We start from the raw sequence: 25398 nt of genomic DNA on the forward strand, positions 1-25398 counted from the left end.
GGAGTTTGGAGGGAAGAGGCACAATGATTATTTTATACATGGATGTGTGTGGATGTGCGGCTCAAGAAATGATCTGTTTGGCTTCTTTTAATTGTTCCGCTGGGAAAAAAAAACCCAGCAATTGAGTCCCCAAAAGAGCTGGTTCCTTTGCGGTTCCTCTCCCTCCCAGCATCCTCATGCTATGGTAGAACAGGGATCCAGACGTGGCTTTCATCAGCTTGACAGCAGCAGCCGTCTCCTCTCCCCTCTCCTGTAAATTGTTATGGCCTCTGTGTGGGATTTGTCCAAATCACGTCAGAGACGTTTCATAGAAGGGAACATTTAGGCAGCGGAGGCTTTGAGCCTGGCTGAACAGCTTTTACACTGAGTGTGTGTGGGGGGTTACTCTGCTGCTCTGCAGAGGTGTTAGCTGTGACCTCAGGTGGGTGGTGGGAGCTCAGCAGAACAAGACAAGGCATGCTGCTGCTGACAGAATGTGACACTGAGCTCATCTTCTCTGGGTTAGTGTTCCTGTTAGGGGTGCTGTGCTCCTCTCCCAGGCTGGAACGTTAAAAATTCTGTCTGTGTGTGAGTGTAACTTCAGATCTGTTTTCCTCATGTTTGATTCTGTCCTTTCCTGCTAAACCCAATGAGATTTCCTTTCCTTTCTCTCCTCCTCCGTTTCCAGGACATCCCGAGCCGCCTCTGTTCTCCTCGCTGACCCCTGCTTCCAGCTGCACTCCATCCAGCACCTCCTGGGAGAAGCAGGAGAGTCCTCCACCTCATCAACAGGGGCTGCCCCCACCCTGACTGCCTTGGGCTCCTCTGTGGCCCCTCCCTCAGCCGCTGGAAGCTCCGGGCCCTCGGAACGCAAACACTTCACCCTGCATGCATGTGAGTATCAGAGCTGTTCCGCAACAGCTTTAATCCGTCAAGTCCTAGTGCATTGTGGGTAGGGCTGTGTCTCAAAGAAACTGCAACTGTGTTGTGATAGTTTTTCCACCTTAGAAATGTATTTTTACCAGGTATTAAAATCATAATAATGAACTGGAACATCTAAATGACTTAATTCATTCAACAGCTGCTGATTGGTCATCAGGAGGACGGTTAGTTTTTTAGGTCAAACTAATGAAATGTAACAATAACTTCATGGATCCTCACAGGAGGATCAAAGATATGGAATTTTATAAGTTCTCGACCGTTGTTTCATGCACATGAAAACCAAAGTTCTTGGTTTACGAAACAACAAATATGACAATTCCAGAAACGTAAAAAATCAAGAGGAAACACTTTTTTTTTTTAGCATTTTTTTGTAGCGTTTTTCTGATGATGGGGGACATACATAAAGAACATTAAGCTTAAAATTGCATTTACAAGCATTTTTGTATTCATATCATTGTAAAGCAGGAGCAGACAAAAAAAAGCCATTAGCAAAAGAGCTTCTAAAATAGATTAAAAAAATATGAGTGGGGTGGGTCTCTATGTTTCCATCAGGCATATGTGAATAACAGCTTTTTTGTCTTTTAATATTGTACATTCCCATCTAAAATTCTGCTACAAGGACATTTTTTCAAATACACATCATTTTTATCCTTTTTGAGAAAAACAGCAGGTGTTGGGGGGGATTCTACTTGCCGCAAAAACAAATTACAAACTGTAATAAACATAATCTCAAAAAATGAATATGTATGTGTTGCTTCTGGACCTCCTGGTTTCTGTTTGACCTTCAGCTTGGTTTCATGTCGGACCCGTTCAGACACCAGCGTGGTCCATAAACACACTGTTCTGATCTTCTACGTTGTCGTAGTTGGGGGCTGTTGCCGCGCGTGTGGCGTGCGTGTGGCGTGCATGTGGCATGCACGAGGCTTAGAACAGGGAGTACCCTTTGTGAGAGATCACAGCGACTTCACATCTCTGTGCAGACACGACCACGCTTAAAGAAAGAAAAAAAAAACAGTGAAATCGTCTTAACTGAGGCTGCTGGCCTAACAGAGATCACTGTGACCTGAGAAGGAATTGAAACACTCACATGCACACTTTTGTGCACATGCCTGAGGGCAGATAAACGCCTTGTCTGGCTGAATTTTAAGAGAACATTATTTGAACAAATGTGCAGTAAAAGCTCTCAATACCGTTCCTCTGGAGGCTCGCAATGAAAAACATCTGAGCTTTTTTCAGACGCAATGCAAAACAGCAGGAGCTGGGTTTTCTGTCATTAAGAAAATCACAGTTACACCCAGCAGGTCCATGTCTATGTTATTGTTTTGAAAAGAAATGAACAGACGGAATGCAAATTGTGTTCCTGCTGCTCTCATTCCTGTTAGTGTTTTCAGTCACACACAAGCTCTTTATCGGTTTAGCTTCCTGCGTCATCACCATTGTTGCCTTTCCACAGTCAGGATTGGATTGTGTTGGAATCAGGTATTAAAACACCTGCGGGGTTGTGTGTTGGATGCGGCGCCAAAGGGGTTTGTGTGACAGGTTGGAGGTGTGTGCCGTTGAAATCTGGAGCTCAGTTGTTTCTCAGAGTTTGAGCTTGGCCTCACTTTTGGTGCCTCAGGTGGTCGTGTGTTTGTCAGGAAGGTCCAATCCTTCGTCTTTGTTCCTGCCTCGCTCTTTGTTCAGCCTCTTCTGTTTGCCTCCGAGTCTGCTGCAGCTTCTGCTCTGTGGGTTTTTGTCATTCTTTCTTTTGACCTCGGGTCAGCCGTCTGTCTGCGCTCACATATGACTGTCTGCTTTGTGTCTTTCAGTCGTGAGAAGGCATCTGTCCTTTCCGCCGCCTCGGTTTTTAAAAGCAGCTTTCATTCTAAAATGACTCCACGGTGATTCGCCCTCTTTTTGCCTGACGCCCTGACGCCCGGTGGAGAGAGGCGGAGCATCAGCTGACACAGGTGTTAATCAGCTGCATGGGTTTGTCGTGTGAAGTAGTAGTGCCTTAAAATTGACATTCAGCTCTGTTGCCATGGAAACACAAGAGCTTCTGGTGCCGTCACCTGGAAAATTATTGAGAGCCATGAGGCGAGCGAGACGCTTCATTCATATGAATGTCAGGGAAAAGCAGAAACACTACAGGAATAGTTACATGTAGTGTCACATTGCTACACACTAGTTGGTATGAAGGAAAACCCAGAGATGTTCTCTGGAGACCAGAAGGATTTGTTGTTATCAGAGCCAGTTCAGTTTTTCTTTTTTTATATTTAGTGCACAACCAAGGTTGTCACATATAGCCCACTAAAGGATCACTAAGGAGTGAGGGCTCCCTATCCCTCTTTGCATAGAGCTGTAGATGCACAACTGCCAATATTCTGCTTCATGGTCAATGAATCTTTCAGCCTGTGCCCCTTTCATCTGTTTTATCTACTCCTACTTTTATGGCATTCTGTCAGAAACTCATATTTCTTATCCATCAAAGACAAATGTGGAAAATGGACCACTTGGAACATATTGCTTTGTCCATTTGAAAGACTCAAAGGGGCTAGTAAATCACATGCAGGTCGTTTTGTTTTTAAATTGACTGAAAATGAGAACTGGACCGAACGAGGGAGAAGTCGCTCATAAAAAAAGGACTTTCTTCAGTTTCCAACGAAATGAAGTCAGTTCAGAAGCCATTGTTTTTTACAACACAGACGCTGCAGTGACTGATCTGAGTCAGTCGGAGTCAGCATTTCTATGGCAACCACTCTCACCAATCAAGAGTGAGCTTGTTGGAAGTCCCTCACCTACCTAAGAATGCCTTTACCTGTGCTTGCTTGCTTGAGGATCTGAAAGTTAAATCTGAAGACAAAAATTGTTTTTGTGTGCTAGTGTGCAATCTTCTACAGTTTTCAATTATCTTTTTACAGAAGAACATATGTTTTCAGCTGCCACAATTCCTCTTTTTAACACAAGTACAAATTGGTGCTGTAAAAAAGACCCAAAAAAATGTGCACTTGCAAATTTTAATTTATAGATGGACACATTTTCTGCTCTGATGCAAACAGTATATTTGTCCTTATAGTTTACAGTTTATAGTTTGGTAGTCCAAAGCTCCATAGAAAAGGAACAGGTCTTGGCCCAGAGCCTTGTGGTACTTTTGTTAAAAAGAATAAGTAGAGATCCCCTCTTCCTCATCGTCTCCATCTGTAGTTCAGTCAGAACCTGAAAGGAACGGTTTGCTCTCATGCATCTTGCTACATTTCTCTTGAATTTACCTCAGAAACAGGATCACCCTCAGGTCACTCTGGACGTTATGCTGACAAGTGTGAGACACTCAACTTTCTAAAATTCCAAAATACTCTCCAAAACAAAGGTTTTTATTCCTGTTTTCAGACGACTTTGATGAAAAAGTTGCAGTGAAAATAGAGAAGGGCGTCACATTGTATTGTCTGACACTGGTATATTTATAGAGTGTAAGATCTCCATCTGCAGGCGTCGCTCTCAGTTCTGCAGCTGAGCCTCCTGTGAAACATCTTGCCTTTTTGGCTGCAGTTTCTGGTGAGACTGCAAAAGTTTGGCTTCTGGGTCTATTTGTTCTGTTGAGGCCATTTGTCATCCCTCAGGCACCAGTCCTCTGCTTCTTCTCTTGGTCTTTGTCCTTTTCTTTTGTTGTCCCAAGAGCAGCTGCCTCTTCGTTTTCTTCTTCTCTGCTCTAATTTTAGTCCTAAAGATGTGACGGACACTCTAAGCAGCGAAATACAGCACATTTCACAAGTTTTATTCAGGTCAGTTAATCTTTTTAAAGCATTAAGATCTGAAGATGTCTCAGCGTGCTGCACAAGGAGTACAAAAAAAGCAGTGAAACATGGGGAAAAAATGGTTCAATTAATTGGAAGTTTGGGTGAAACTGCTGGCAAATCAATTTAATGAAAGAAAAAACTAACAAAAAAAACAGCAGTTCTCTTTAGCTACAGTAGGATAATGGGGTCTTGACCTGTAGCCATGTACTTTTTGGTGGGTCAAAAAGGCTGAGAGTTACTGCTTTAGTGATGATTTATTTTCAGTAAAGTTAGTCTTTGCCTGAACCCTGAGCCCAATCGCTGCAGCCGAAATTGAATGACTTTAAGACCACAGACAGTGCATCGGAAACGGGCTAAACTCTAGTTTCTAAGTGTCATTCAAGCAAACTTTAAACCTTTTATTTAGTTTAGCTTTCATGCCGGTTTAACGTCGAACAACTTGAACAACTTTCAAAGTTTTGCTAACTCATTTGTGTTGTTTTTTAGCTTTTTTTTTTTTTTTTAATCACGTTTAATTTCATTTTAAAAAAAAATTTCAATGAAAGTTCTTCTCACTTTCTGGTAAGCTTTTCTGAAAGTCCAGAGTTGATTCTTTTGTTTCAGTCTGGCTCCTCTTTTCCATCCAGTTGTGTTTGAGTTGAATTAATAAAAATGAAGCTAACAGTCTAAATCCTTTGACTGTGTGCCGTGATAGCTTGAGATTCTCTTTCCTCCTTTTGATCGAAGCAGGCTCTGATCAGTTATGAGTCACTGTTAAATGTTGCGGTGAATTCTTGTGTTGAAACAGCGTCCGTCCCTCACAAAAACATGTAAAAACAGCATCTAGAATGTTAGTCTCATACCTGATTCCTGTCAGCTCCATGGAGTCCAGCAGAAAGCACTTAGTGTGTTTCTGTTGTGCATCAGGACTGCAGTGTGTGTTGTTGGAGGCTGCCACATCCTCCGTGCTGGATGTTTTATGGATGAGCCCTGACGTATGTGTCTCATTATCATCCCGCGGCTCCTGCTGCTTCCTTCGGAGGAAGCAAGGATTCATCACCAAGTGAATCTGCAGGTTACAGACCTTTTACTGAAGAGCAGAACATGCTGTACGCTGCTGTTAATAAGCAGCAGCACCAGCAAGGCTCTGCTCCTGTCCTCTGATGCTGTTACCTGTGTGGCCGCCTGCCTCAAGCAGCTGCTGCAGGGGTTTAATAAGCTCTGTGTAAAATAATGTTCGGTTCAATTTAGAGCACTTTATTGGCCCTTCAGAGTGAAGCCCCTGGCAGCAAACGTGCACAGGGAAGTTCATTTACACTGTTGGAAAATGCCTTTCAGAAGAAAGCTGGCAAACCGCACTGTAATCACAGCCTTCAAGTGTAACCTGGTTTTGTTATATAGTTGGAAAATCACAAAGCTACAAATGGCAGCTTAAGTAATCTTCAATGCCCCTCACGTTACTGTAGCCCAGTGGAGGTGGTGCAATCTTTTTTTGTTTCTTTTTTCTTCATGGTAGAAGATGTTTTGGTGTGAACTCATGTCTTATGAATCTCCTTTTGGTCTTTTAACAAAGGGTTAGATTGCCAGAGTGAAGAACCACATCTTGTGTGTTCAGTAAATACTGGGAGGAAGGTTAGCTGGCTAAAAGCAGAGCATCGAAACAGTGAAATGCAATCTTCAAACCAGTGAAGCGATGGATCTCACCAATAAACAAACTTGGTAAGAGTTTGAGTTGAGTTTTTCCATCATTGCGGTTGTCTTCTGAAATTCGGTATAAATTGGAGTCAAGTCTACATTCCCTGCACTTCATAAAAGAAGATAATGAGGTGGGCAAGAAACACCTGATCCAGGTAATCGGCACCAGATGAGACAGTATTTCCGGAAAACCTGAAGGAGGCTGGCTGTTGAGGCTTGGGGTTTGACACCCCTGCTTTAAGGTATAGTTTCACGCTCTTCTTAAGGTGTTGACTTGTATGAATTCTGCTGGTTTTTGGGTGTCTGGGCCCACGGAGGGTCATAGAGAGGAGGGAGCAGTTCAAGGTGCATCTTAAGAGGAACGCAGGTGTGACTTGCAGTTCCTTTGACGCTCATTGAAAATGAAACGTACAGTTGAAGATGACGCTGTTGTACGGTGTTCTTACGCCATAGTTATTTGTAAAGCATTAATCAACCTTCACGTGGGTACGCAATGAGCACACACTTATCACTTGAACAGCACTAACAGACCTCTTGCACAGTCCGCAGGATTTGGGGAAGTAAAAAAGAAAAAAAAAAAGAAAAGTTCGTATGACAAACCTTCTCACCCAGTGTTTGCTTTGACCTGTTGCTTGCAGCATGTCCATAGAAAATGGTGTTTGAACACTTCTGTAATAAGGGCTCACCTTGCGTTTTATGACCTTGCTGTTTTGTGCTGGCCACCTTGTACAGGTTTGCCCATTATTTTCCCACAGAGAATCTCTATCTAGGCATGCGAACATGAATGACACAGTTTCTGTTGTTTTCACTGTTTTAACCCTCCATTTTCTTAATTTGAAGAATATTTAAACCAAACTTACCAACTGGTGAAGACATATTGGATTTACGCTGTTAAAAAACAAATGCTATTTAGATTAACTTCACTTGACAGTTCGAAATCCTTTGGGGCGTGTGCACCAGTGTTTTCTGGCAGAAATTTGAAGGCAGTCATATCAGTGACCAAGCTGGAACACACTCACGCTTTGCAAAGGCCTCCTTTATTGAAGCACAATCCTCTCCAGCAGCTCATTAATGTCCCGCTCCTGTTCTGCAGCAATAATTCTTTCACGGTTTCAATTCCACTTTCAAAGGTGGATTTACTGAGGATGATCCCTGCGTGTCTGATCCGACTCTCACAGAGCAAATTATGTTGTTTGAGAGTGTTATTAAACCTCACCATCTGCCTGCACATTGTCACAAACTCAGCCCCAAAGACACAACGCAGTCTGTGAGGAATCTACGGCCTTGGTCATAAAACATCCATGATGACACATCGTCAGCGGATAATAACCAGCTGCTTCTCGGCTGTATGCACACGTTCTGTTTCCAAACAAGTGCGCGATGAAGGATCTGAATTTCTATAGCATATTCCAATCGCAGAGGCATGAAGGGCCCAAAGGAGCTTTGATTTTAAAGTGAAAGAATAAAGTCAACATGTGAACAACTCTAAAGTTTTTAATAAACTATCAGGAACTCTCTAAGGTCTCCTTGTAACCGGTAGTTCTTAGCTGGGAAGATATCTTAACAGGAAGGAGTTGGTTTTCCTGATACAAGTTAGTTGGAGGATCTAAAGGCTCTAACAGTAAACTGTTGGAGACTGACAGCAAAGACCTTCTCACCTTGGATATAAGCTATCTGGCTTGTATATGTTTGAGACATGAAAACATCAGATTAGGTATCTGACGTATTGCAGCTGCCAAAAGTCACTGTATATCTCCCTCCGGTGAAACAGTATCAATTTTAACGTTAGGCTTTGTCCCGATAGCTTGGAAATCGAGTTGGACACTAACATTCTTGTCTTAGATGTGATTCCTTCAATCTTCATCCGAAGATCTTCTTTTGCAGCCAATTGTTTCTAGGAAAACAAAAACATTTGTTGAAACCACTGAGTCATCTGTATAGCTTTTGTATGTAATTTCAAAGCAGCATGTAGGCCACCGGTGTCAAACTCCAGGCCGTGAGGGGCAGGTGTCCTACATTTTTTCCAACTAACCTGCCACTGTAGCTTCTCATTGCCAAAACCCACCTAATCCAGGTAATCAACAGCAAGCAGGGCCAAGTTATTGAACATCCAGCAGGGTGGCGACTCTACAGGCCTTGGAGTTCGACACCCCTGATGTAGACACTGAGTCATTCAGAGACCAACCCATGACATTAATAAGGCCAAAGGTTGTTTTAATTTGTATTTGACTAGAAAAGGCTTCGCTCCCATAATTGGTCAGCTATCAACTTCCAATGTGTATCTAACCCGTACGGTACCACAAGGGTTCTTTTCTTTGTTTTTTTCTGTTTAAGCTATACCTGCTTTCACTGAGGTGAATAGTTGAGCAGTCAAACACTTACTTGTTATGCAGATGGTCTACATATGCATCTGTCGCTAAAGTCTAAAATACTAACAACCCAACTTTAACGTGTGCAGTTGGGTCATCTAGACCCACTAGACAGTGCGCTGAACCTTTTTTCTTCAATGGTTTGTGATCTTCACTGGTGTCCATGGATTACATGAAATCCTTTTCACCTTTATCCACCTTTGTCATGGTAGGGAGAACACGTCAATGTAAGGGTGGGGTCATCTAAGATAGCACAAGGGTTAAAGCAGTTGTCAAAAACCTTGCCGAGACAATTGACAGGAACAGTTCAAGAAACAGATTTACTCTGTTGTCTTAACTGCTTGTTTAGATCTGACCCTTTGGCGTTAGTTCAACCTTAAAAAATGTTCCTCAACAAATGAGAAATGGATTTATGCCTTTTTTTTTTTAGTTCTAATTAAGATTATTAGGATGAACTTTACATCCATGTGAAGCAGTCCTCTTTGTCCTGCCCATCACTTTTGTTCAGAATCTCCTACTGACCAGCACCTCAATGCATCAACGCATAACTTCCATCAACCCATAACTTCCATCTTCTGCACTCTCCACTAGCTGTCAGTGCACTATAAGTTGGATTTCTAAATAATTAATGTTTGTTTTTAAAATTCTCCTTGGTAATACCTCATCATAAGTAAATTAACTTTGCCTCCTCATAACTCTGGTAGAGCGCTTATATCCTCTTCCACCTCTCATTTTAATTGCCATGGTCCAGATGCAAACACTTTGCTCCTTCCAGGACTTCAGGGCTTTTTACTTCCAAGTAGCTGACACATTTCCTGTGCTTGTTGTAAATATTGGTTTTATTTTGTCTTCATTTTTTTCATTTTAGTCAACTGTTGTCTTAGTGTTCTTGCAGTTTTTATGTTTCACAGATTCTTTTAAGTGTGAAGCACTTTGGCCTATTTCCATATGTGCTAAGTGCTAAATAGATAAATGTTTATGGACTGATTGCCCCCATGTTATGGTGATCAGCTTACTTTCATGGTCACTCAACAGAGATTAATAAAAAAGAAAACATGTGCTCTTAATATCAAAGCTGCTGCAAGTGGAAGTTTATAGTCAGTTATTTTCAGATAAATGTTAAATGATTGCTAAGATGTTTGTTTTGTTTTTCTCCACTGACTCTTCGGTCACAGTTTATTAGACTACTAGCTGCTTACAGTTAGCCTGTTTTAATATTTTCTAATAATATTTAGGCATAGAAACTTTAACTTTAAAAGTTAAAACGTTTTTACTTTAAGGAGGATTCTTGACCTCAACTCTTTGCATCATATTGGACCCCATTACAAGGGACAGTAGATGTTGGCGCCAAGAGTTAACATGTAAGAATGATTTCAACAGGTTTTGTGTGATGAAGCGCCTATTGTTGGACTATTGTTTGGAGTGAGCCACTTTTTAAACTGAATTGAGGTTCAATATGACGGCGAATGCCAGAGACGGGCCATGACTCTCATTAATCTTAAACCCCATGTGGTCGGGCCAAACCGTCTGGAGTGTGTGTTCTTTTGTTCGGCACCTTTTGGGTGCTTCACCTTGTCATTTAAAAAGGAGGAAATTCAATTATATGATTTTAAATGACTTTATTAGACCACTAAACCTGAATGAGAGAAATGCATTTAGCAAGATCTATATATTTTTTGAGAAATGTCCAAACCTGCACCATTCATACTAAGTTTGTAAAGCTGTTGGCACAATTGTGGACAGTTTTTCAAAGAAGTCGTTTTGCAGTTGATTTCGTTTTTTTTTTTTGTGATTGGATGTCCACGCTCTGCTTTAGACTTTTGGCTTTTATTCTCTAACATGTTTACATGCTCCTTGACGAGCTCCAATTCCAGCAGAGCAGGCAGGAAGAAGTGACAAAGCCAAATCTATTGGTGTGGAAAAAAAGCAGAATTTGAATTACAAGTTTCCAGAGTTGTATAAGTAACACTGTTGGAGAGTTAATGGATGGATGGATGGATGAAAGTAGTATGAACGGATAAAAAATTATGTATTGATGAAAATGTTGATGGATTGCATATAGGTTGATTTGATGGATGGATGGATGGATGGATAACAGAAATGATTGGTTTTATACATGAATGGGTAATAGATGGGGGGATGAATGGATAAGTAATGGATGAATAGGTGATGGATAGGTGGAGGATTACAGGGATGATAGCAAGTCTTAGTTTTTTGTCAATGGATCTCTTATTCAGTCAGGTTTTTTGCTGCAGAACCTTTCCGTTTAACCGCATCAATCGTCTGTTTTTATGCACCGGCACATCGGCCTGTCTGCCCCCCTCCACTTGTCCAGGCTCGTGAAGAGATCCTCATCTCCTAACTGCGCACCACCATGGCAGCAATCCAACGAGTCAATATCTCAGCTCAGAGCGGGCGCTGCCGCCGCTCAGTGGAAACAGGATCGGCTGATTGCACGGGGGGGGGGGGGGGGGGGGGGGGAAAGATAAATCGAAAGCCATAAAGAGGTAAAGTGAATGTTTGGAGAATGAGAAGAGGGGAGGGGGTAAAGTAATAGTGACAGCATGTTTGCTGAAAAACATGTTGGTAATGCAGCGTTCTGAAATTAAAATTCAAACATTGATGTAGTGAGGAATTTCCCAACAGACGTCCTCTCAAACCTTTATGCTGAACCATTTACACCAGACACACAGCCTCCCTCTGCAGAGGATATTCAGCAAAGCCACTCGTGGTTATTTCTCCTGGGGAGCCTCGTGCGAGCTTCAGGGCTACAGACTCATTTACGCAAAGGCCGTCTCAGGCAGATATGACATCATTGAAATACCTGTTCTGTGTCTGGGGAGGTCAATGGCGGATATTTTTAATCACGAGGTGGAGAAGAGTTTCCTAACCAGCGGAGGAGGAGCTCCTGAAATCTGTCTGAAAGTAAAAAAGTGGCCACGCCGCTTTCTTTTATCATTTATTTTTGAACAAATTTTATTTTCTCTCTGCGTTTTTATTGACTAATAATAACAGTAATGATAATAACAATGGATTGGATCTATCTGCGCTGTTCCAGACACTCAAAGCGCTTCCATTGTGTCCATTACTCATTCACTCTTCATTCATACTTGGTGATGGTAGAGGCGTGGCACACCTATGGTCCCTCTGACCATCACCGGGATCATTCATGCACATTCATGCTGGTAGGCAGTAGCGTTAAAGGTCTTGCCCAAGGGCCCCCACTGAGTGACTGTGTGATGCCACTGATATGGTAATTGCCCCCAGTACCATTGTTTATTCCCATCCGGGAATCGAACCCTTAAATCCTTACCAAACGAGCTACCCAGCTTTTCAAAGAGAAAGATCTTTTGGACGAACAATGCGCAAATCATAAATAATGGCAAACACTAAAGACACTGATTTGATATGTTCATTGAGATGTTAAACATGTCCAATAGTTTTGAAAAATGGAATTTAAACTGTAATTATATTCTGAACCTTTTTGAGATTTGATTCTAGAACACAATCTGGCATGCTTGGGGTTTGGGCACAGAACCATTAGTCAGGGGTGTCCAATTCTAGGCCACAAGGGCTGGTGTCCCACATGTTTTCCAACCAACCTGCCATTGGAGCTCTTTATTGGCTAAACACACCTGATCCAGGTAATCAGCAGCAGATAAGGCAGGATTTCTGGAAAACCAGCAGGAGGACGGCCCTCGAGGCCTGGATTTGGACACCCTTGCATTAGGTGAAGATATCCCCAAGACCAGTGATGGTCATGGCGCCCCAAGTCTAGTCGTCAGTGATGGTCATGGTGCCTCCCATGGGCAGAATGCAAAGGAGGAGGATTTGTATAGTCCCTGAAGGGTGGATGGACTTTGATGGAAATAAGGGAGAAGAAAATTGATTGGGTGGCATATACTTACTTAAATGGTATATACTTTACTAGCACTTTACTACCTTCTTTCAAGACCCAAAGGGCTTTACAGTCCTATTCACACACTGATGCTGGCTCCACTGTCAAACACTGGCAACAACATGATCTCCAGGAGTAATATTGTCGTGTTGCACTGCCCATGGTTTACAGAATCATAGGCAGTGTAGAAGTTTGTAGAATTGTTCTATTTTGGCCATGTTCTGAATTTACTGGCTGATATGTTTTTCCAATACTTGCCTGTGGTCATAAATTCTGGGTTGTGAAAGGAGAGTATGAGCATCCCACACACACACACACGGTGGCTGGGCACTCCCTTAGCAGTCATAGAGCTGCTGCTCCTCCTCATCCAGAGGGGTCAGTTGAGGTGGTCCGGGCATATGCTCCGAATGCCTCCTGGACAGATGCCACAAGAGGGGTTCAGGGCATGACCTACTAGACGGAGACCTCAGAGAAGACTTTCCCTCTACCTAAAAGAAACTGGAGTTAGTTGCCCGGGAGAAGAAAATGGGCATCTTTGCTTACACTGCTAACCCATTCCCAGATGAGCTCAAGAACATGGATGTGTGGATGGAGCATTTTTTATAGGACTTAAATGAATATTGTAACTCAAGGCTGATTATTACAATTTCTGTTTGGTACGTTTATCAAATCTTCTTCTTCCTCCCACTTACAATCATTCTTTTTTATAATAATGCCAGCAGGAAGGTCAACTGAACTCCACATTAAAGACATTTTTAAGCATACACTTTATATGAACTAGCTATAAGGAGGGAGATGATTAGTCTCCTGTTTATCTGTAGGTTTCTGTCCATCAGCTGACAGCCTATGACCAAAATTGTCTTCTCTGTATGTTATTTTGAGTTCTGGAGATTCCGACATAACTATTCCGATAAAATGCTCGATGCCTTCACTTGTAGAAAGACTAAAACATGTCTGTAATTGGAGTAACAAAGTGTAAATGTAGTCTGTGTTGGGGGGTGGGTATGGACAGTTTTCCATTTTTCCATTCTGTGTGTTAGATCTCAGCAGGTTCTTTCAGAGGCTGAGACAACAATTTAGGCTGCTGATTAGTACAAACCAGGATTTGCATCGGTATCTGGACTGATAAGACTTCTTCTGTAAAACCTTATCACCCCCATTCAGTCTGATGTTTGTTTTTTAATCAAAGCATCAATCAGTTTCAAATGAAGTGTTGGACCCACAACAAACAGAGAAGTTTACAGACTATAGAAGCTGTGGAAATGAGTGTCTGAGCTGAAGGCTGGTTGCAGGAGCTTTGCATCATGCTGGACTCCATCAAAGGGATCAAACTGCTGCTGGATCACAGTCAGCTCACGCAGCAGCTGTGCTTACTCACATCCTGCTCTTCATCTGTCATCTTGCTCCAAAGGAGAGCACACACAGGAGAATGTCAGGATGCCCGACGATTCAATCTGATCATTCCTCACTGCTGCCACTAAAGTCAAGGATGAGGAGGGACAAAGGGGAGGGCCCAAGGGAGGTCAAAGACCATCAGAAAAAGCTTTAGAAAAGTGAATCAGATGTTGATAAGAATTTTTATCTCCCTTCTTGCCTTCATCTTCTCATTTTCTGTGGTTCTTTTCTTGGTTAGCTTGATTTGATGTTTGTATTTTTTATGTCAGATAAAAAAACGTCTGGTACACAAAGGCCTAATTCGAGGATTGCTGCATCAACACAGTTTTATCTCAAGGTTTCAAGGTCTCAGCAGAGAGGAAGTTTTACCTTGCTACCATGGAAACGATTCTCAGACTCTCTGTTTAGAGGGTGACCGCTCAGTATTCCTGTAAACAGGGGGAACAAGGACAGGTGACTTTCTCTCTCCAAAAAAAGCTCCTAATGGACAGAAACTGATATTTAGTGAGTCCCATGTTTTAAATAGTATTCTGTCAATAACACAATACAGAAAAATGAAAAATATAGTATACAACAACATGTCTTAAAACAGCATCACAACCTACTATGGATTCTTTGAAACTATAATTGCAGCCACAGAGCTTAATAATAAAGTCTTATGGAATACATTTTACTTTTAGTATAAGGAAAGTGAAACACTATGAGCTCAGTCAAATCAGATTAAAGTGAATGAAAAACCAGACTGTAAATTTTAAAACTTGCCAATGAAAATTAAAAACTAAATGTATTTAGGTAAAGAGGTTTTTATTTTTTTTTATTTTCAATATTTCCTTCAAGTTTAAAATGTGTAGCTTTAAGTTTAGATCTGATTTCAAATTTTCAAAATTTTCTTTTAATTTGCAGTGTTCTTTTTTTCAACTTTACAATCTTCCTATTCTTTCATTTTAAAACGATCCTGATTTGACCCCATGCAACACTTTGTGAATGACTTTGGCGATAAAAGAGGAAAAAAATGATTTAGCAACACACTCTGAAACTGTTTAGTTAATAAAAACTGAACGGACTCCAACATGCTTCAGGCTGGTATTAACCTCCTCCTAAAACCTTTTCTTTCTGTTCAGGAGAATTTGGATAAAGATTTACAGAGAATCTGTATTGTAAAAGAAGAACGACACTATCTAAACATGCCACATTGTTCACACAAATTATGTTATTGAGACTAACATTGTTTTCAGAATCGGTTTCTGAATATGAGTTCATCTTTTTTTAGATTAAATGCTTTTGTGGCTTTTCACTGAACATTTCCATCGAAACAGTTGCTCTGCAGATGATCTGAAGGGGGGCGTTTCTGTAAAGAAGCAGATCTACACCCAGATTGATTTTTTTATCTCTCAGTGATTCATAAACTGTCCAGTTGACTAGATCCAGTCGTTTTTTTGTTGTCAGATTTCCGAGCTTGAATGAATGAAACTTTATATATGTAGCGCTTAACATCTTCTTTAGGGTACCAAAGTGCTTTGCAGTAAAAGAACGACAAAAGATAGCTAGAAAAATTAAGAACAAAAGGTCAAAAACAGCATAAAACTACAAAAAGCAATAAAATACATGAAAGGCAAATAAGAATGCATTAAAAAAATAAAAGAAAATAAAAATGCCACCACCAACTACTGAGTATTAAAAGCCATTCTGAAACGGTACGTTTTTAGTTGACATTTAAAACTGCTGAGGTCTGATATCATGCGCAATTCTAAGCATCTTATCACAGCATTGAAGTGTATACTATTCGTCCACTGCTGTTGTGGACACAAGCTAGGCCTTTTACTTCAGTCTGAGGTTGATATCTGAACTCATCACCGAGACGTAGCCTGATTGTTGTGGATCCATTTAGCAGAACCACTCTGAGGTTTGAGCGCCTCTGTAATTGTCCATCAGAGGGATTTCCTTCTGGTAAACTTTCCTTCTAAGCATTTGTTTTTTTCAACTAAGAGGAATAGAAAAAAAATCAGCATCTATTAGCTTTTCCAACTAACATGGAAAATAGTTTTCTTCTTAGAAAAAAAAAGTAAAAAAAAAAACAGAGGAACATCGGATAATGAACACTTGTCAAACAGGAAATGTTCAGGTTGTATGTTTGCAAAGATGAAACGGTCACACCAACGATCATGATATATGTTTTGTGTTCAGGAAAAGGTCTAAACTTTAGATCCGATCTTCTGAACCTCTTGTTTTCCTGCCGACAGACACAGACTACATCAGTGAGGAGGAACGGCAGAAGGTGGAGCACATGCTGACGTTTCTCACCGAGGAGTCCAAGCAGGCGGCAGCTTCCACTGCTGTAGGTGCCCCACACTCACACACCACAGCTCCCCAGCAATGTCCATGTTGCAGCTGTTTAGTCAGTTTCTGAAGTGAAGTGATTTCTTTCTAGCCAGAACAGGCTGTACTCTGAAGTAGGTCAGAACCCCCCCATAATTGGGTCAGACATTGACCCTGAAGAGTAAAGTCCTGACTCATCACAGGCTAATTGTTGGGTGTGGTCAGGACAGACTTCTTCAATGCTTCTTCTCTCAAAGAGGAAACCCGATCCTGGCTTTCCTGAAGCTTCAGAGTGGACTCTGCCCCAAAAGAAGGGTGTATTATTGATTATGGGTGGAGGATGCATAACAACACGTCAACTGTTTCCATTCCCTTAGAAAATTATTTGTTATGAGGAAAAAAAACAACAGTAGTGCATGGTTGTTACCTTTTTTTTCTTTTTTTAAACATTCGCTCTCTTTTAAACAAACAACTGTTTTTGTTGTTTAAAAAAAAAAAAGATTAATATATCCACAGGTCTGCCTCGCTTTACAGTAAGAATGCCCTTAGCAAAAAGTAAACTAAATTTTATTCTATAAAATATACTTGAGTTTTAATATGGCAGGTTTACTATAAACCATTTATGCATAGTGTAGGAAGGAAGTACATTAACTGAATTCTTCAGACTAAATTGGAACATTTGAAGTTTACAATAAATAGAGTGTAAAAAGTAAACTTCAAGTGTACTGCCTCATTTTTAGTATAGACCAAGTATATTTAACTTGTGGTAAACTTAGGCAAACTACTTCTTGCAGAAGACGTCTCTAGGTGTGTGTGTGAAAATGTGTGTTTGTGAGTGTGTGCCCCTGCAACACACTGGCCACCTATTCAGGGTGGACCCCGTCTTCACCCAACAGTAGCTGGGATAGAATGAGATAAAGATGATGACACTCTTAAAGAATCAACACAGGTAGTCGTCACACATTCCGATATTGAATCAAAGGCTGCATTTACACCGCAGGTCTTGATGCCCAAATCCGATTTTCTGACTATATTCGATTTTTTTTGACTGCCCGCTTACATCATCTTTCAAAAGTGACCCGTATCCGATTTTTGCATTTACACTAAACAATGCTGAAACTATCAAACGTAGACGTTCTGAGGACTATGTAGCAGCTTTTTCGCCTTCCGTGGACCTCCTTTGGACTTTTGTTTTTGACTGCGGTTGTCATGGAGGCAACGCAGCGATAGAAGGAGGCGTTGCCTTGGGCGCTCCTGAGGGGATCATGCACGGGAGAGGAAAAAGGATGGCTGCTCGGCCGGCTTATGTGCTCTCGCTGAGTTTTGAATGAGGAAGTGTTTGCAGACGTTGTGCTGTCCTAACAGTTTGATCCTCCAAGCAAAGGAATAAACGGCTATTAGCCTGTTCCAGAGCAACAGTGTCCCGCTTCGTTAGTTACCGTTTGCGTCCCGACCGGGACCGGACGGAAATAACAGCGGTTTCCGACTACGGTCTGAAGCCTGAGGCTGAAAGGTAACACGCTGATGGGGCTCCAGCTGTCCTCCAACAGCAAAATCAGCGCACAAAAGCACCTTAATAAGTCATGTGATCTCAGTTGGTGGTGTCCACCTGAGTTGACGGCACTGATGTACGAATTGCATTTACTGGGGAATATCCGATTTGTCTGCTTACATGGCACACGCAAATGATTCTTATCCGATTCATATCCGATTTATTTCCACATATGAGTGAGGCCTGAATCCGATCTGAGAAAAAGGGAATCCATGCATTTTTTTTCCTGCTTACACGTTCACCGGTCATATCCGATCTGTGCCACATGAGAGGAAAAAATCAGAATTGGGTCTCTTGAACCATGCAGTGTAAATGCGGCCTAAACGTCAACTTGCAGCAGCATCACATATAAATTAGGTTAATTTGTTAATATTTGTCTTTTATTGGTAAAAATTATTTTATTTAAACATGATTGTGTGTCGATGTTATATAATAGTCATATTTGTAAAAATCTATTTAAACAACTTCCAAGGTTTTTAGCTCCACGCTGGACACCATACTGGTCCACAGTCGGTCCATCCTGCACTTGTCTACCTCCTCCTCCTCATTTCCATCCCTTTAGAAGAAACATTTGTTGACTCGCATACATACTGTGTGTAGAAAGAACGTCAGATGATTTACATAATGAGTTCTTGCCTTCCTTCTTCCCAGAGGCCCGGTCTGCTCAGTGAGACTGTGAGCAGATTTATGGCCTCACAACACGGCCGCATGCACAAACACGCACACTTTCAAATTAGACATTCCCACAGGCTCAGACTCACACAAAGGTTACTTATCAGGAGCTGACAGGCCTCTGCCGCCGATACCAACCTTCTTGCTTTATCAGACGAGCATCCCTGCAGAAACGCAGGAAACCGTCTTAGTTTTCTTTGCATTCAGAGAAACTCAAACATTTAAAGTGTTTAGGCTCCATTAACGTCACAATGTCTTTCCACACCTCTGCCTCTTTGCGGATTTTTAGGTCTGAAGCATTAAATTTGTTTACTTTCTGAAGACACCTAAACGATTAATTTTACGACATTTAAGATCTTAACACTATTTCCCAGTTTCCTTAACCAAGTTTTTGCTTCAGGAATTGATCACCACTTACAGAAACATAGATGAATCCACAGCAAACTTCTGATCTTAATATGAACCTATGTTTTCAGTTGTCATTCGTTAGACTTACAGAGAAGCAGTTTTGGGTCAGGCATCTTGGTCAGCTTTCCACAGGTTTTCTGCAACACGGTCTCCCGGAATTTTGACCTGCTCTTCTTAAAAGCGGCTCAGACATTGATAGGTCGGGTGTCCACACCTCCTTTCTTGTACTTACCTATTCAGAAATATACTTTTTAGACTAAGATGAGAGCTTTGTGATGGCCACAATACCTAGCTTCCAATTCAACAATTATGGTTTAAGGGAAAATCTAGATCACATTTTAATGGTCTCTTTGTGAAATCTACTGTACAAATAACATTTAAACCAGGTGCAGATATTTTACAGAGAATGAAGACAAACTTTAACTTTAAAGGTTAAGGGACACTAAAGGCTAAAAAAGTATATATATAATAAAATAGCAGTCCATGAAAGTATTGTCTGACACTAAACCAGTCCGTGGCCTGAAAAAAGTTGGGGACCGTTTCTCTGGAACTGTAAGGCTTCGCCCTTTTCCGTTTATCATTACAGCTGAATAGTTCAATTTCAGTTTTGTCGGAGGGCAGGACGTTTCCAGAGGTTATTCTTTTGGTCTCATCTCCATTTCCAAACTGTAGGCTGGCTTTTATAAAAGTTTTGAATGAATTATTTTCTTCTCCAGTAATGTCCTTTCAGCTCATGGTTGGACAGCACAAGATCTTCAGTGGATTAGGATACTATTCTACCAGTTTCAGTCAGTTTTTTCACAAGGCTTTTATTTTCTGCTTTTGAACTTTTAGGTTTCTGACTACCTTTGTGTGAGTGTTTTGCTCTTCAAGAAGATGTGACGAAGCAATTTATTTATTTCACACTAAAAGAAGGGACAACTCCTGATCAACAACTACAACCGTATTTTCCGGACTATAAGTCGCTCCGGAGTATGAGTCGCACCGGCCCAAAAATGCATTATAAAGTAGAAAAAAACACAGATAAGTTGCACTGGACTATAAGTCGCATTTTGACGGGAAATTTATTTGACAAAATCTGAGACCAAGAACTAAGGTCCACGACCTCATATGACACAATCATAGCAGATTGTTTATCTCATAATTTCACCGTAATTCTGTCTCATACTTATTTATTTATTCCTTTCATGAAGCATCATTGGCCAACTAATACTCTGTTTTCATCCTGTATTTGTAGAAACAGTTGTCATTTTTATTGCATTTCTGAATCTATGATATCATTGGAAAATAGAATATTATGTTGTTAGCCTTCAAGATCTTACTGTAAAAAAAGTTTGCTGATTCTCTGAGTCACTTAACATACCTCATACATCAAATTGACCCAGGAACATCATCTCTGTTCCTCACAAATGAACATAACAGGAGGGTTAACAATGTATTTATTTCAATTTATTTCTAATATAAGTCGCTGCGGAGTATAAGTCTCACCCCTTGCCAAACTATGAAAAAAAGGGCGACTTATAGTCCGGAAGATACGGTATCCCAGCAGGGGCTAAACATGTAAAGACCTCATTCTTCTGACAGACGTCCGATTAGGTCTTTGGCAGCTTGGGGTCGTGGCATCGAAGGTTTGTGACTCTGTACGCATTCACTGGAAACTACAAGGCTGAAGTGAAGACGCAGAGTTCATGCACAGTCAGCATCTCCCAAAGATGGATGTAACCGCCACGACACGAGCCACTGCTCCACGGAGTGCTGAATCCTCAACTTCAGCACTCCGTGGTCGACATCATGTTTTTTTTTTTTGGGCAGAAGAGACTTGCGATCAATATAACTAAAGACATGATGGCTCCTTACTTTTCCCACTGGGATGAACCCCACTTTTCCTTAACATCTGACTTTAGAGTGCAGTTTAAGTGTTTCATTAGCATTCATTCCTTCATCACATGACTATCAGCTCCTCTCCAATCTGCATTAATGGGGACTCATCATCATCTGGGTGCGCACTCCGATTTTTTAAATTAGGCTGCTGCAGGCGTGAACGCAGCTCACTCTGTCTTTCCAGATTTAACTTTTACACATCCAAAAAAACTCACTTTCAGGATCTGACTCAACTCTCAGACAAAAGAAAAGGAGGAGCAACTTTATTGTCTGCAGAAAAGTTCACAGTGTGGATCCTGTCAAACATAAATACGTAAGCGTGAGGATGATCAGCTCAGCACACAGAGTTCCTGCTGTGATGTCCTGGAAGGAACTGGTAGTTACTTGACCAAAGTGTTAGTTCAGTTCCTCAGGCCAACAGGAAATGTCTTTTCTCAGTAATCAGGCATACTTTTATTTTGAAAAACAAGCTCAATTAGTAGTTCTTTATATCAAAATGTGATTTATTTATTTTTCTTCTTCAAAATTTGACAATATCACAGTAATATCACCAGGCTTTATGGCTAAATTAAAACTTTCTGCCATTTGAAAAACAATGGAGGTCTGGATCTTCTCTTATCTGCATGGTTTGATTGGACTTGTTCTATGGGAAATTCAACCAAAGATTAGAATCTGCCTTAAATGGGTATTTGGAGTTTAAAAGTTTGCATGTGACACAGCTTTTCAGAGCAATCCTTTCCTGGTGGACGCATCCATACCTGAGACGAAGGAAAGGCAGTGCATGAAGATGAACTGTAAAGAAAAAAAATAATAGGGATGATGTGACAGAAAAATGAGCTTTAAGACCAGAGCAAGGAGAAGTAAAAAGTCTTCAAAGGAAGGAGAACGCTGATCCTTTTTTTTTCCACATGGAGTTATCAAAACCGCAGCAGATGCTGGAATGAGAGTGAATACCAGCAGCAGCGCAGAAGATGAATTACCTGACAAGAAGATGGCGAGCACCAACTGATATGAGAGATAGAAGAAAAGGGGGTTTTAGTCCCTTCGGTTTAGAGAAAAACAGCCACACTCAGCCATGCTCTATTTCAGGGGTGTCGAAATCCAGACCTCGAGGGCCTGGATTTGGACACCCCTGCTCTATTTACTCTGACCAGCTGAAGATCTGTCACTGGCTGCCGAAGAGATGTTCTGATCCGATCACGTGATTTAATGTCCAGCCTGATCGTGCAGTAGATTGGAATTGGATGTTTTATCCCAATCAGGGACCAGATATTTATTTTATGCTCATTATTATGAACAGCGCTGTATATCACAAATAGTGCAGTAAAGTTGCTGAGACAATTAAAAAGTCAGACTTCTGGGCTTAAAAACTCTGTTAACAAACGTTTAAAACTGACAGCAAGTCTCTTGTGCATTCTCTCTTGAAACAATTACCTAGTAAAGCATTTAATAAAAAAAGATAGGGTTTTTGTTTCTTTTTAATGAAAACGGCTCTCTCCATGCCCCCAACAGAGAGACGGTCATGAGACGGCTTATAGAGACCATCTACAGAGTGGAAGCTCCGGGAAAAGCGATCCGTAAAATTAATAAAATCCGTAATCTCTCAAATACCTAAATAAAAAAGTTGGTTCCATAGATATAAGCTAGTCTTAAAAATTCATCATCATAGTTATGCTACAACACAGACTTTATAAGAAAGTACAGGTAATCATTCATTGAGAAGAATTGTTATTGGCCATATTATTAACATCATGAACTACTGCCGCTCTGCAGAAACTCTCTTCTGGAAACAACAGGTTTCTTTTTATTTTGCCTAAAAGTGGCACAATCATTATTAATAGACCACTGGGAGCACTTTGAAAATAAATCAAAAGATGATTAAAATAGGTCTTTAAAGAATTTAGAATCTGCTCTGAGCTTCAGCAGTCACAACAACCCTGGAACCAAATCCCATCATATAACCTGCTTACATCTTTCACAGGAATGTGAACATGGAGTTTAACCTCTACTGGGGCTCATCTGTCTTTTTTTTTCCAGCAGATTCGAATTGAGCGGATTTATTCCCTTTTTTCTACACTGATTTGCTGCTTTACATAAAAAAAAGAGATGCCTGATCTTGAAGTAGGAACTTTGTCCTTTTATCCGCAACAATGTTCTTACTGCTTTTTTTTTTTTAACCATAATCGTTGAGCTGGAACCCCCACCCACCGGTTAAGTATCGTCAGGTGCGGGCTGGCAGACAGCAGCTCATGATTGCCCTCATTGTCCCCCAGTTTCTGTCGTTCTGACACATTTCTCAGTTTTTCTTGGGGCAGCCCACTTGCTTACAGACGTTAGTTGTCTCCCCCTCTCCCGGTGTTTTTTCTTTTTTCTTTCTCCATTAAAGCGTGTATTTACATTTAGCACATTTGTGTAAATTAGCAGTTTCACCTGCTTTTCCCTGAAAAAAACAGAGCGAGGCTTTCAGCTCAGACATGCACAGGAATCGGCATCCCTGTGGGAGGTGAGAAGTGACGGGAGGAACGGGAGCTGCGTGGAGGAGGACATAAGGGAGACATGACAGACCAGGTTGGGGGGGAGGGTGGTCCAGGTGTTGATAGATTTGACATTTCGTGATGTGTGCGGCCGGGACAGAAGAAGGAGAAGAAAGGTCATGTTTGATCTTCTACCAAGGAATGGAGAAAGTGACCATCTGATCTAGCTTATGAACTTTTAGTGAAGGATGCATGATCCGCTTTGGTCTAAACATCAGAGGAGCTTCAGCAGCTTCATTTTCAGACATGTTCAGCTGTCACTCAAATATAAATCAGAAACGTGTGTGTGTGTGTGTGTTAGGGCGGGGTGAAGACACTGATTGCTCGTGCTGATGAAGTTTGACCGGAAGGGTTTCTTTTTTTCTTCTTTTTTTTAGGAGTTTCTCCTTACCTAGAAGGAGGGTCAAAGGTCAAGGATGCCCAGTTTAGCCTAGTCTGTTTAGTTTAGCCATTACATATTAAGTTTTATAACTTCATGTTCTTTATGGTTTAATGTTTATTACACATTACCAGTATGAAGCCCATTGAGACGACTATTGTTGGAATATTTGGCTATAGAAATCAAATGAATTTGAATTGAATGTTACACCTGAGCTCTTCTGCTGCTGCCGGCTCTGAAAACGCCTTTCTGTCTGCAGCCGACCAGCGAGGAGGACCTCTGCCCCATCTGCTACGCCCACTCCATCTCTGCCATCTTCAAGCCGTGCTCGCACAAGTCCTGCAAGTGAGTCTTTCCATTCCTGTTCTCTGCCAAAGCACCAATTCAAAAACAGTTATCTCTAAAAATGAAAGAAAAGATGCAAAGCAGGCACAAAAAAAAAGCTTCACCTTTTCTGTTGTGGTTATGTTTAGTCTAAATCCTTAGAAAAAAATCACATGATCTTTATTACTTTTTACAAATGGCAATAAAAAGTGACCAATCAATTTTAAAGAATATTTTTTGGTGTTATAGCCTGAACTGTAAGTGAAATTAGGAAAATGTAAAAGAAAAACTCTTCTAATAGGAAAAAGAACATGAAATAGAATCAGACTCGTCTGCCTGTTGGGGGATGAAAACACCTACATGAATGGAACAGAATAATGGTCTGCAACCCCCAACCAACCAGGTTAATAAAAATTAAATTAGGATTAAAATATGCATCTTTGAATATTTCTTTATTCAAATTGTTGTGAATCAGGAGAAGACGACAAAATGCAGTTGGAAAAAGCTTATACTTGTGACGTGGAATCTCAGCTCCGCTCTGTTCTTATCCATCCATTAGGAGGCAAATAGATCCATTTATGTTTTCCTCATCTGGCTCAAAGCTGTATGGTTAGATAGCTCCAATATTGCACCACAATTTTGGTGCACCAGTATTGTTCGGTTGGGGGTTTGAGGGGCTGTGTGTTAGCATGAATGCGTATAAACAAAATGCTCTCATCGAGGGTAAGGAGGCGAGGGGTTGATCCATGCCTATGGTCCCATCCACAACTCAGATGCAAATTTTAATGACCAACTGCTCTGCTGAATGTCCTAGAAAAAGACAGTTTTTTATTTCCACTAAAAACACCATAATCCTAATTAACCAACCACTGAGAACGCTTCAAAAGAGGATTGGAGTGGCTGTTTTACTATTAACTTCAGATGGTGAGAGGGTGTTTGCATCCTGAAGTGAAGCAGAGGGAAGCTCCGCACTCAGACACGAAAAACACCAAAAACTCAGGAGGCGTAGCAGTCCTCAAATCTGTCCATCTGCTTCAATTAAAACTAAAGAAATTACCTCTTTTTTGAAAAACAAATTCTTAAATGCAGACTTTCCGTCAAAGGACATAAAACCAGCCACTAATATTATATAAAGAGGAATTAAATGAAGTCATTGGTGACACATAAAAGCATAATCTTTAGTGATTATGTATGCATGAACAAAAAGGGATCCTCATGCTTTAGAACTACAGTCTGGGCCAGAGCTGATAAAACTCTGAACCAATTTGCTTCAAACTTACAATGCTACACTTCAAACTGATT

General features: G+C 41.0%; 1 protein-coding gene across 3 annotated transcripts in view; it reads left to right on the top strand.

The window, feature by feature from the left end:
- Positions 1–25398, top strand: part of rnf123 (ring finger protein 123) — a 95269-nt gene that overhangs the window by 68045 nt on the left and 1826 nt on the right. For all 3 annotated transcript variants that reach the window (XM_020703375.2, XM_011475239.3, XM_023955090.1), the window contains 3 exons: positions 668–873; positions 16271–16365; positions 24032–24117. In XM_020703375.2, coding sequence (XP_020559034.1) covers positions 668–873; positions 16271–16365; positions 24032–24117 — 387 coding nt within the window. The remainder of the gene's footprint in view (positions 1–667; positions 874–16270; positions 16366–24031; positions 24118–25398) is intronic.

Source organism: Oryzias latipes, chromosome 5 (genome assembly GCF_002234675.1).
Source record: "Oryzias latipes chromosome 5, ASM223467v1".
NCBI classification, from domain to species: domain Eukaryota; kingdom Metazoa; phylum Chordata; class Actinopteri; order Beloniformes; family Adrianichthyidae; genus Oryzias; species Oryzias latipes.